This window comes from Onychostruthus taczanowskii, unplaced genomic scaffold, assembly GCF_017590055.1.
Source record: "Onychostruthus taczanowskii isolate IOZ18803 unplaced genomic scaffold, ASM1759005v1 scaffold50, whole genome shotgun sequence".
Classification (NCBI taxonomy): domain Eukaryota; kingdom Metazoa; phylum Chordata; class Aves; order Passeriformes; family Passeridae; genus Onychostruthus; species Onychostruthus taczanowskii.
The window spans coordinates 2,300,480-2,314,129 of record NW_024502569.1 but is presented as its reverse complement, the minus strand read 5'-3'; the positions used below and the strand labels follow the sequence as shown (position 1 = coordinate 2,314,129).

The following is a 13,650-nucleotide window of genomic DNA, read 5'->3' as shown; positions in this document are numbered from 1 at the left end:
TTTGAACCCCATGCCAGCCTTTGCACTTTATATACATGCATCTATCTATCATCTATCTATCTATCTATCTATCTATCTATCTATCTATCTATCTATCTATCTACTATCTATATCTGGCAGCATTTATTTGTGTTTGCAGCCCTCCCTTTCTAATCTCAGAGATGGGACAGCATCAGTAACACGTTTGTACTATTTAGGAATCTAAAATATATGTAATACTATAAAGAAAGGAGGCTTGGTGGTGTTCTAAACCTCTGTGTTCCTTAACAGAAAGTTCATTATTTTCAATTTTCCTGAGATGGAAATTCTCAGTGCAATAGTTAGAATAACAAACAAACACAATCTGAATGTACAAGTAGAGTAGAATGCAAGAAAAAACTTTATTTCATACTTCTTCCTCACAGACCTAAATATAAGATTTAAAACACTTAAGTGATATTTTTCTTAACAGTTGGAGAACACCAGGTTTCATGGTAGAGTTCCATATTTCTTGGGGGTTGTTACAATGGAATTTTTCTTATAGTTGTGGCAAGCCAAAACACTTATTACATCAAAGCAAAAGGCTGGGGTTTTTTTCCTTACAGACTCACTGCGTGAAGAAACATTGGAACATGGGTATATCTTAACCATTTTGAAAGTGAAAAATCTTATGTTTATCCCAGATGCTGTGGGCATGATCCTTGTGATGTGAGTTCTTAAAGAAACCAGCACAAAACAGAGAAATGGAAGAAAGGGTGGGAAGTGCTGCTGAAACTTATAAGGAAAACCAAGCAAATGCAGATATACATGTTAAGCAAAAAGTTTCATATATTTTATATTGTTGTAGTTCTAGAAGGATAACTTTATGCTTCTCTCTTATTTTTTTTTTCCTGCTAATGATGAGCATGCACATAAAATCAGAAACAGTATGCAAGTTTCTACTTAGTTGGCATCAGAATTATTATTCTTGAGGCCAGTAACTTATTTAGTGAGTCGGAATGTCAGCAACAAGCAGTTGTTTTTTAAGGCAAATAACAAGCTGCTCTTCATGCTTGTGCCTCATTTTTCCCTTCTCTTATGATATGAAGAGGTGTGTGTTTAGAAAATACATAAGGCAGGTTGAGTACTCCAAAGAAGTCTGGCTAACATATTTCTATTGTGATAGTTTTAAAGGAAAGTGTGAGGTCTACTATGAAGTTACTGTGATACAGATGTGCTTGCCTGAGCTTGCTGTGAAAAGGGTTCCATTCATCTTCACAATCACTTCTCTGGTATATTTAAGGTATCCTATTGTAACCACTTGACCCTGAGGAAAAGAATGGCATAGATCTAAAGGTTGCAATGTTTTAAAGAAAGATCCAAGTTGGGTCCTGTGCTGTTTGGCCTTGCTGGTTTAAAAATAGTTCATGGCTGACTTGGACTCTGCACCATTTTTCTCCAGTGAGGTCAGTGTATATTGAATGGTTGGGTTGCTAGGAGGGGTCTGTGTGAAAAGTATTTGATGGGAAAATGTGTAGAAATAGACCTGGCTGGAATTCATGTTTATATGTAGCCAGCAGGAAAGGAATTGTTACATAGGGCCACTGGGTGTTACACTCAAAATCATGTTTAAGAGCAAAAAGTAAGCATACCTTACATGTTATATGCCAAGAATTTTTTGTTTCTTGCTACTATACTTTGAAATGTGAAATTCAAATAGTTGAAATATGAAATGTGAAATTCTAATAATTATTAATACAGATCGAATTGTTACAGAAAAAAGAAAGAATAACATAGTGATGAAAATTTTGTACACACTGCTTAGTTTCTAGTCCTATCACTTCTTGCCTTTCTGAGGCTTCTCTGGGTCTGAAGGACAGCAGTTTAATTCTGGGATGTATAGAGGAACTTATAACAAGTTGTAAACATGGAGTGCTTCACTAGGACAAATCTGACATTCCTGTGGATGGTTTCTTCTTCCTTGTGCCAGGATTCATGTTGGATCATTTTTTGTTTATTAACAAGGTTTCACATTCTTGATCTTTCTTCACTGGTCGGTGGCTCTGTTATATCCAAATTTACTGTCTGTATTGTGACATATATGCACAGGGTTAGTCATTTTAGCTGTGGAGTCTCCAGGGCCAAGGCTGTGCTCCAGGTCACACGCCTTACTCCAGGCTGCACCCCGTGTCCACACTCCTGGTCACACAGGTAGTTTAGGAAAGGCTGTCTGAAGGTCCACATGCTCTCTTGGGTAAGGGTTTGTGAGGGTTGGTAGAGAGATTAATTAGGTCCCCTGCTTTGTTGAATGAGGTTCCTTTGTTGAATGAGGAGTGCTGGCTAACATTTCACAGAATAACAGAACCAAATAGGTTGGAAAAAACCTCTGAGATCATGGAGTCCAACCCAAGACTGAACACCACCATGTCAACCACACCACGGCACTGAGTGCCACGGCCAGTCTTTCCTTACGCACCTCCACAGTCAGTAACTCCACCACCTCCCTGGCAGCCTGTTCCTACGGCTGTTTAGGAAGAGTTAATGGCTAAGGGGAGCTGAGTTTACTGGCATTATTTCGGGCAGGATGCTCCCTCCCTGTCCCGGAGCCGGCGGGTGTCCCGTGACGAGCGCCCGGGAGCGCGGGGAGCCGCGGGAGCGCGGGGCGCTGCCTCTCCCGCTGCTGCCGCCAGAGGGCGCCACGGCCGCCGAGCGCCTCCCCCTGCTGCCGGCTGGCGGCCGGTCCTGCCGGGAGGAGGGAAGGGGAAGGCAGCGGGAGGAGGAGGAGGAGGAGGAGGGCGGGCAGGCGGCGACCGCGGCACCGCCGCCAGCCGGAGGCCGCTCGCCCGCGCTCCTGCGGCAGAGGCGGGCAGCCGAGCGCACCGTGCCCTTCGCCTCCTCCCCGCGCCGTGCGGCTCAGCGGCCCCCGCCAAGATGTCTCGGGAGCCCGGCTGCAGCCGCTGGCTCCTCTTCGCTGCCTGCGCCCACCTCGTCTTCCTTCTCCCGCCGCTCCGCGCCCGGGGTGAGTGGCGGGGGCCGGGCCGGGACGCCATGGCGAGGTGAAGGGAGGAGACCCGGGACGCTCGGCCCCTCCGAGGAGGTGATGACAGGGAGGAGGGCACGGAGAGCTCGGAGGGCGCCGCAGCCGCCGCCGCTTCCCGGCCGCTCCGTCCCGCCCCGCGCGGGAGGCGGGCGGCGAGCTGAGGCGCCCTGTTCCCGAAGTTTGTTGGCGATGCGGGCTGGAGCGGGCCGGTCCCTGTGCGGGACCCTGCGCGGCCCCGGCTGCCGGGAGCGCCTCCTGCCCCCGGGGCGGGTGCGGGGCCAGGGGTGCGGGCAGCGACAGCCCGCACCGCGGAAAGCGGCCCTGGGATCGGGAACAGCTTCGTGGAGCAGCCGAGCCCAGCGCGGAGCACTCGTGCTTGTGTCTGGGCAGCGCCGCACTGACGGAGTGTTCTGTTCAGGGCGGGCGGAAAAGTAAAACCGCCCGCCTAAAATGCCAGCCGAGAGGAGGAAATATATTACTGTGTTTTAGAGATGGTTTTCATGTGTCTAGTCAGCTGGGAGAAGATGAAAGGAGAAGGATTATTAGAATGTCAGCGTTTGGGTTGCTACAGGCTCCTGGAGTTGGGAGCTGTTGGCATGAGTGTAAGAGGCAGAAGTAAGTATTTACATCTGTTCTCTTTCTCATTATTTCTATTCCTGAATATTTCCATCTCTGTCAGCATAGGCTTGTCAGTTTGTTGTGAGCCTTTGGATTTTATTCTTTTCCATTGTTAAGGCTTGTGCATCAAAATCATACAGGAGAAAACTGGTACTAATAAATCACGTTTCCAGCAAAGTAAAACTGTGATATTTTGGTTTTCCTTCTGCTAAACACTTTTGCTTTCACAGTCACAGCTTAGTTTTGGAGTAGTCCTAGTATTCTACAGCTCTTCCTAAAGCTGCATTTCATTCTTTCCGGAATGAGTAGTTTTGCTCCAGTAAGGTACTATAGCACTTCTAATAGCAAACAGATTGTAATCACAGTCAGAGAATAGCAGATTCAGTTTTCCCCATATCTGTATTTATTGTACGTGCATAGATACTTACCTACATGCAGGTAGAAAGCAGAAATGGAAACACTTGTGTTCTTGTTTAGTAGGTCTTGATTAATGCTTGTATGGAATTTATTCACCAGAAGCTTCCTGCAGTATCATGGTTTTCTTTTGGTTTTTTAATACCCGTTTATGTTACAGAGTCTGTCCTTTCCCACATAACCCATGCTTTTGAGATGGCCTGGATAGTAAGTTTGTTCTACGAAAACAGAAATAATTTGAATTGCCTTCCACAGAAGCAAACAGCTTGTCTGTCAGTAGTTGGGTAATTTCATAAATTCCAGCTTGCAAGTGGCAGCTTACAGAAGAGGAAAATGTATTCAGATGATTTTGTATGGTGTAACTTCTAGGCAATAGAAGGGATCATGATGATGCTTTTTCTTCTACTGTTTTTCTTTGCTTGCCTTTTATAAGGATAGTGGTGTACACAGCACTCATTTAGCCATTCCAGTGGTTCAAAGTACTGATTTCAGCTGCCTTCTTCCCATGTGTGCCATTTGTGAAAAGAAATATAAGTAGTTGCTTTTTTTTAATGAAAAGCTCAGATGCTGTAAATTTGCTTGCATCAGCCTCTCCTCTTCCTCCTTCCCCTGCTCTCTCCCCATTTTGTGCTGATGAATCTGTAATACATTCTTATCTGGCTAGACCAGAGTCTTTGATGCTGACAGGGTAGCAACAGTGAAGAAGTATTATAAAAGCTTGCATATAAATACACAAAACTAATTTATAGTGCTCACAAGCTGTCTCATAATGGAAGATCCCAACTCTTTGACAGTGTCAGTGCAGATTTTCTCTGGAATCATGTCAATCCATAGAACCTTATATTCTTTGAAAACTTGTAAGGGGGAAGAAACCCAACCAAAACAAAAATAGGCCTTTCATTAAATTATTATTAGAAGTGTAAAGAAATTCTGATTTAAATGTTTTCTCTGTTGCATACAACGTAATCACTGGCTGTCATTATTTGAAGTGGTTATTATCAGTCACAGTTTTGCCATACTTTAAGTCATAGAATTGTTACTTTTTTTGTAGCTCATTGAAACTGACCCACAGCTCAGTGAGGTGGTTGGAATGACACTGGGTCAGTCAACCTTGAATCAGACTGTAAAAGAGGAATATAACAGAAGTATTGCTTTTCTGTCTCAGGTGGATTAGTCTGTGAAAGCAAAGAGTTAACTCCTCAGTTTTAACATCCTTGGCACTTCAAGGACATATAATTTCAAACATTTGGAAGTTGTTTATGCATGAAAGAGTATTACCGAAGAAAGGATTGCTTCTGCATATAAAATGTGGTATTGTATAATTGTATATATTTATACAGTGTGTTGTATTTTAATGCTGCAGTGTTTACATCCATTTTCCTATCCTGCACACATTCCTGCAGTTGGGTTGCTGAACAATGAAAAGAATTGCTGAGTTTTACATTCTAGTGTTATAAGCAAGTCTGTTTACTTATTAAAATTTTAATGGAAATAATGGAACACTTAACAAAAATAAATAGGAATTGAAGGAATTGAACTGAATAGGAATTCTCATATTACATGTCCAGGTTTTGAATGGATCCAGAAATGTTGCCTGTCTTTTCCAGTGGATTTTAGTCATGCTCTCAAAAGACATGACGATAAGATTGGTGGTAATATAGAACTTTAAACTCTTTCTAAAATTTCTTCTTTTTCTTATCCTCAGTTCTTGGCCATTTAGCAAAAGGAGAGGAACACTGGTGATTGACAGGTTCTGCTTCTGTCTGCTTGTGCCAGATGACACAGTGTTAATGCACAAAGTGTGTTAACAGCCTTCAGAGTACACAATGCATTAAATAATGAAGTGATAAATACAAGATTACAGTTGCATTTAAGATGGTACCTTGCTGGTTTTTTTCTGCTTTGGGTAGCTTTGTTTGGGAGAAACTGTACAGTCAATCACCCTGGTCTTTTGGTTACTGCGGTATCTACAGGGCTTGAACTTTTACCAGCTAGTAAGTTTCTTCTTGCAATGTGTTTTCTCTGTGCTCTGTGGCAAATCCAACTGAGATATGCTTACTTTGTATTAGAAAACACAAAAGGACTAGGGGAAATTTTGGATTTTTCAAAGGTGTCTCTAACTCCAAAGATTTATAGGTGCTTTAGGGAGTTACACTGAAAGAAATCTATTGTGATTGTCTGAATTATTAATGACTTATGAGCTTGAAAAATTACTGTTTTGTTATAGTAGCATCTGATAGCTCTAGACATAGGTTATCCTTCTTTGTGCATGTATGCCTTGCACACAACAAAAATATATCCTTCACACAGAGAATTTATAGTTTCTATAAATTAGCCCATGTTGTACAAGTGACCTGGCCATGAGCTGCATCTGGAGTTAGAATTTTTCTGTCAGTGATCCATTCTTGGGAACATATTTTTCAGAAACCTCCTGGAAGTGAATTGCATGTGAACAAATTAATCTTGGAGTTGTCCATTTGTTTCAAGGCACTGTATTTTCTACCTACCCTGTGGTCTCTTTGTTGATATGGTGTAGGCCAGATAAATTTACCATGTTCTTTTCCTGCTGCCCTTTTCCCAGTAAATCCTTAGAAGAGGGTATTTATTTCCATGCTGAGAGATCCGGTTGCTTAGCCAGAACAGTCTTGGCCACAACTGACTGCTGAAGACTGCTTTATCAAATCAGATGTGCATAACAGATTTGCTAATCAGGTAGAAGAGTGTTGCTAAGATAAATTCATACAGTCTCTGTGATGAAATTCTTCACTACTGTTGGGTGAAGACTCTTGAGGCTTTTTTGGTGGTGTCTTCAGGGGTCTGTTGGTCTGTTTTATGAATGGTTCTTCAGTAGTTTAAAAATAGTCTGAACAGTTCTTGTCTTATTAAAATGTATTAGCTGGAAGGAGTCTTCCTGATATACTTAATGTAAAAGATACCAAGTCATTTTAACGTGTTTAATTTTTGAAAAAGGAGGGGAAGCTGCCTTAGTGAAATCACAGGGAATAAGAATAATGATATAGCGAGATACTTTAGCATTCATTTCATGTATTGGTTTGTTGAATAAATTATATGTGTGAGTGTTGAAATTGCACTGTGTGACAGAGTCAGAGCTGGTTGACTTTCAAGGTTCTTCTCCTACAATAGTGATCCATCCCCACATGCAGGAAGGCAGGCAAAGATGGCAGGAGGCCCACATGCACAAACAGGAGCTCCTGGCAAAGCTCAGACATAAAAAGGAAAGCACACAAGAGATGGAAATACAGTCAGGTAACATGGAGACACTGTCTGAGAGTGCAGGTATTAAGAAAGCCAGAGCCACCTGGAGTTGAGTCTGGTGAGAGATTCAACTTGTGAAATATAAGAATAAGGGCTCCTGCAGGTGAATCAGCGAAAGGGAGACTAGGGAAAATAATAATAGGCTTTCTTATGAATGGAGGACAGGGTTAAAACAAGGACATGGAAGAGGGCAAGGAACTTGGAACCTTCTTTGCCTTCTTCAATATTATTAAGACTCACCTTCAGAAAACCCAGGCCCCTGAAACTCATGAGAAAGTCTGGAGCAAGGAAGAGTTACTCTCACTGGAGGAGGACTGGTTTAGGGAACATTTAAACAAACTGGACATACAGAGGTTCACAGGACCTGATGGCAGGCATGTACAAGCTCTGTCAGAGTTTGACGATGTCAGTGCAAGATTTGATAACCTTTGAAAGGTGATGGTGACTGGGGGAGATTCTTCAAGACTAGAAGAATATCACCCTGGTCTTCTAGGAGAGCAAGGATAAGTTGGCTAGTGGTACCTCAGTCCCTGGGAAGGTGGTGGAGCAAATAATCCTCAGTATCACTGCCAAAAAAGGAAGGCTAAGACAAACCTGTGAAGGACAAAAGGCTGACTGTGAGAAGTCACCGTGTTTTTATGAATGGGCACTCATGCTTACCAACCCAAAGGACTTCTGTGATGACATGACTGCCTTCATGAATGTGGGGAAAGCAGTGGATGTTGTTCATCTCGACTTCAGCAAGGAGTTTGAGTTCAATCCTGTCTCCTATATTGTCATAACAAACAGATGGAAGTGTGGGCTGTGTCTGTAGACAGTGAAGTGGATAGAAAGCTGTCTGACTTGGTGGGCTCGTGGGCTCTGATGAGTGGCACGGTGTCTTGGCTCCGGTAGTGTTTAACCTCATTAACAACAATGGGGTGTGCACCTCAGGGAATTTGCAGGTTCGAAATGTGCAGGGGGAGTCGATGCACCAGCTGGTTGTGATTTGGGAAACTGAGTTCAGTGAAGGGAAATACAAAGTCCAGCCCCTGGCAAGGAGGCACCCCATGCTACATTGCACACGGGGGGCACATTGTCTGGGAACAGCTTTGCAGAGAAGGACTTGAGAGTCCCAGCACGCAGCAAACTGATCGTGCACCAGCAGTGTGCCACTGTGCAAAGATGGCCGGCAGCCCCCTGAGCTGCAGGGGGAAGAGTGCTGGCAGCAGGACAAGGGAGGTGATGCCTCCTGTCTGCTCAGCACTGCTGTGACACACCTAGGGTGCTGCATCCAGGTCTGGGCTCTCCAGTACAAGAGAGACATGGACATACTGCAGTGAGTCCAGCAAAGGACCATGAGCATCATTAGAGATTGGGGCCCCTGAGACAAGGAGGGGCTGAAGGAGCTGGGGCTGTTTAACTTGGAGAAAAGAAGGTTCAGGGAGAAGCTCCAACGTGTAAATACCTGATGGGATGCAATAAAGAAGACAGAGCCAGACTCTGGTACTTAACAGGACATGAATCAGTTTTCACAAATTGAAATACAGGAAATTCTGTTTGAACATAATTACTTTCTTTGGGTTTTGTTTATTTTGTTGTTTGGGTTTGGTTGTTTTTTGGTTTTTTTTAATCTAAGAATGAACACTGGAAGAGGTTGCTCAGAGAGTTTAGGGAGTCTGTTCTAGGAAATAACCAAAACCTAACTAGAGAAGGTCCTGAGAATCCAGTTCTGGGGGGTTGAACTAAATGACCCTTAGGGATCCTTTCCAACCTTGACAAATCTGTGGTTCTCTAATGCCAGGATGAATAGGTTGTTTAATTAATTCCCTGAAGAGCATTATCTGTGCTCTCAAAGAAATGGTGTGAAATATGTGATCTGATTATTGTTTGATTTGTTTCAAGGATCATGTGTGTTAATATTTTATAAAGCTTAGGAGCAGTGTGGCATGGGTTATTGAAGGCACTGTGGTGACAGAGGCAGCATCTCTTGTCAGTCACAGTTGTCTCAGGTTTCATGTGTCATTCCTCAGGTGCATATTAAAAACTGAAAATTAGGCTTGTGAATAAGCTGAATTTATGAGGTGACACTTCTTGAGGTTAATACTACATAATTAATACATTTCCTGGAATAAGGATGTTATGTGTTGATCTTGTAATTAGGATTGTGTCAAGAAGAAGGTGTGGATCAGTTTGTGTAGGGGAAGCTATTCCTTGTCTGAATCTGTAAATACTGTTACATTGTGAGACAAGGAGGAGAATGACCTTGAGATATGCTCAGCTGGTTAGAGTCTGGTGCTTATAACATGAATTCAATCCCTGCACTGGCCACTCATTTAAGGCTTGTGGGTCCCTTCCAAGTCAGAATATTCTGTGATTCTGATGTATGACCACCATGAATCTTCTGTGTTAGAATGATTTTTGGGATGTCTGGATCTAGCTGTGTGATTTGAGATGTAGGTTAATCAGCACCTGAGGTGTCACTGTGAACCTCAGCTCCTGGACACTTGATGAAATTTGATCTCCAGCTGGAAGAGCATAAGGATGTAGGTGTTCAGAGATGGGGCACCCTAAACCTAGGACAATCTTGTCTTGCTGTCCTATACTGTGGGTTTTTAGGGCATCAAGGGAATGATAATGTCTAACAATTCACTCTGAAGTCAATTTCAAGCAATAAATAATTTAAATTTGTTGTGAGACAATCCACTTGAATCTGTTTTCTGCCCCAGTTTTTTTAAGAAAACCATCAATTTGACCATGAAGAATAGTATTTTGAATTCCTTCCAAATTGTAACAATTTACTTTCATTTGCATCTCTTTAGTGCTTTTAAGAAAAGGATTTCTTAAGAAGAATGTTAGCAAGGCTTTCTTGTGTTAAATGGAACTACTTTTACAAATGAGCAGGCTGAGACAAATTAAGTGACTACATAAACAACCAAAAAAGTAGCACCAGAACCCATTTTATGATTATTTTTTCTAATACAAACCAGAAGTATGTGCAGAGGGTGGTGTCATTATAAATAGTTTAAGATAATGCTACTTCTGTGCAGATTAGTTCTGTGGGGTCCCTGTTCTTTTGGTAAACATTTTTTGGGGTCTGACACATTTACAAGTTCAGCTGTTGTTTAAAGGTGCCATTCAAAGCCTGTGATAGGCATCTTCACTTTTGGTAGAGATTTCTGTCAGGCACTGTAAGTTTCTGTGGTTCCAGGAGAAGCTTTGGTAATCCAAACTTTAACCTAAAAACAGTGCATTGCAGGTTTCCTGTGTGGTAGCACATTAGGCTGTTACCAAGTGAGCTACTGGACTGAACAGATTTTAAGGGATTTATTTGCCTTGAAGCCAAGAAAAATTTGCTTTGTGTCCGAGTGATTTTTTTCAGTGATGGTGTGGGACTTGTCAGGCAGCAAGTGTATAAATTCTATAAGAACAGACTCATGTTCACAAAGATTATTGCAAATACAGTATCATTTAATGTGAAAAATCTACCTAAATGATGGGGGGGGGGGGGGGGGGTTGGGGTTTTTTTGCTGCAGAACTTCATCAGTTGTGAAAGTGAGCTGCTGTAATACGAAAGAAGTCTGTTTTTTCTTTCAGCTTTTGCTGTAAGTGTAGTTTCTGAAGGTGCAGAAGATGAGACTGAACCATCATTGCTGCAGGTAATAAATTTTAGTTGCTAGAGCAGGAACATTTTACAGACATGATAAAATAAACTGGAATAGAGCTGAGCAAAAAGCCTAATATCTGTGGCATTGATTATTTCAGTTATTGACTTCAGTAGTACCAAATTACATGTGCTGTCTTTCTGTTCTGTGTCGTATAAGTAATTAGTGCTATTGCTGTTGAGAAAAGTTTTTGAGTATATAACCTTTATTCATTCAAAGTTTTTGAGTATATAAACTTCATTAATTCAAATTAATTCATTTTCATTTCTTCTGGGTGTTATTAAACATAGAATACATAGAGAGGGAAATGGTTGTCTCTCTGCCAAATTAACATTGTTACATATTACCACTCAAGTCACGGCTCAAGCAAAGCTCATGTATGAAATTTCAAATTGACCAGATGAGGAGAACTAATGGTCAGAGCTAGCCCTAGCTTTAAACAGCATCCTGAGTGTTAGGTGTGTGTGCACGCATGTCCTCTGACAGACTTGTGACTCCCATTTTTATATGAGTACATATTTGTAACAGATGTTTGGGTATGTATAAAAGAAATTTAAGGGAGGAAAAGAAAAGAACTGGAATGAATCAATGGTTAGAATCCATAGCTGGCATTTAGATCTAGTGATCTGAAATCAAATACAATAGCAGTATAGCCAGAAGTACATATTTCTAAAATTTTTGTTTTGATGGTGATTGCTCTAACTACAGTATTTTTTTTTAAGTGAAAAATATCCCTATTGCAAACTGCTGATCTGCCTCAGTGTCTGGGAGCCTTGATCATGTAATTCTGTTGCCATTACTGCTAGGTTGCTGTTTGTTAAATTCTATTGCTGTCTCAATCCAGCTCTTACCCTTCTTATATAGGTTATAATTTATGAAGGCTTTCCTGCTATTTTAGAGTTTCAAAACCTTCCCTCAGATGAGGTCAGAGGTGCTTCCTACAACTCTTCAGGCCAAAATATCTTTTTTCCCCCCCTTTTTTTAAAAAATAGCATTAACAGGAATATAACAGGCAACAATTGTTTTGTGTTTTAATAAAAGTAATTTTAAATATGGCTTATTCTTCACACAGTGTACCACAAAACACAAAGGGTTTTGTTACTATGTTTTTTCTGATACAGGCTAGCTTAGACTGTTAACTTACTGTGCTATATAATGACAGTGTTGTGTATAGATATAAAAATAAATTAATGTTATAATACGTCTTTTAAACATTCTTGACCCAGGCAGCAGGAAAAGGATCATAAGAATGGATGCAGTTGCAGTAATTTTTGGAAAGGTTTTACAGATGGTTACCAGGGAAGTTGGAGCTTATTCATTTCAGTGTAAAAGTCAGAGGAAAGATTGATGCAAGTAGAGCTAAAAGGATTACATACATCTGCTATTTTAAAAAAGGAAGGGGGCTAAGTATTTAGAAGTAGAACTTGTCTCAAGGGTAGGAAAACTTTGTATGAGCTTATTACTGAGGAAATGTATGGCATTTCTATCTGGAAGTCTTAAAACACTGGAACCAAGATAGGTCCTACAATATTCTTATGCAATTTGCAAAGATGAGTTTGATTTTCATGTGGACAAACCAAAGCACTGGGCTGCTGTCACCTGGGATAAATTGTGCAACAAATGAAGGCTCTGTTTTCCTTCCTACAGTTTTCTAGGCAGTGCAGAGATACCTGATGTTTGTCATACCTGAGTAAATTCCAGTGGAATCATGTTATGTGCAACAACCTTTTGATATTTGTCTTGATATAAATTGCACTTGAGTTTTCCTTTAAGAACTGTGTTTTGATGGAAGCTTGACAGTAAGTCAAATTAATAGAATGTGTTGGGTTTTTTCCCCTACACTGAACAGATGTGTAGAGCTCCATATTCCAAACTTAGTGCTCAGGAGATACATAAAAAAAGACACTGTGAGTAATAATTCAAAGAGCTCTGGTATAAACTGAGGTATAATAAATGGATATTATAATAATAAGATATAATAATGGATATTATAAATGGATATTATAAATGGAAAAGCATTTTCTCTTGTTTTTCTTATTCTTACTGTATTTTCTGAGTATTGGTATGCAAGCATATAGGATATCTCCTGCAATTCTTGATGATTTTTCATATTAGTTTTTGAGTTAAAACCTCTATGTATGCATTTATAATCTCATGAGTGCTTTGACTCCCAGTGTGTTTCTGTAGAAATATTTGAGGCTTTGTGTGTATTCTTACTTGGTTTTTTTTCTTTCTTTCTTCTAGAACTCTGGAAAAAGAACAATTAGTAAAATAGGCAGAGGTAAGTAGAGTATAGTGCTGTTTCACAAATACTCTTTTTTTTTTTTTTGTTCATGTAGTCTCATCAAACAGAAAATTCTAAATCTTTGATTGTACTTGCAGTTCTCGTAGTTAAATTTTCTGTGAACATGTGCACTTGCACTGTGAAAAGGATGAATTGCTTTTTGTAGTGCACTATAGTTTAAAATAAAATTTTATGCTACTTAGCTGTTCTTGTAACAATTTAAGATGAAACTGAATTTTACCATTCTGCTAGGCTCTAACTGTACTTGTAATAACTAGAGTTATTGTAAATTTCCTGTAACAAATTATAATTACTTTGTAATATCTAGAAGCAAGGATTTAAGAAGCATGTCAAACATTAATAGGTAATATAGTGGTAAAACAACTTTTTGCTGCTGGACAGGTGATAAATAATGA

The 13,650-nt window shown here is 40.7% G+C and overlaps 1 protein-coding gene across 1 annotated transcript in view; it reads left to right on the top strand.

Annotated features, from left to right (window-relative positions):
* The first annotated feature begins 2,723 nt into the window (after positions 1-2,723).
* Positions 2,724-13,650, top strand: part of B3GLCT (beta 3-glucosyltransferase) — a 45,518-nt gene continuing 34,591 nt past the window's right edge. The window contains exons 1-3 of the mRNA XM_041416093.1: positions 2,724-2,977; positions 10,883-10,944; positions 13,195-13,231. Of these exons, the coding sequence (XP_041272027.1) occupies positions 2,890-2,977; positions 10,883-10,944; positions 13,195-13,231 (187 nt within the window). The 5' untranslated portion in view covers positions 2,724-2,889. The remainder of the gene's footprint in view (positions 2,978-10,882; positions 10,945-13,194; positions 13,232-13,650) is intronic.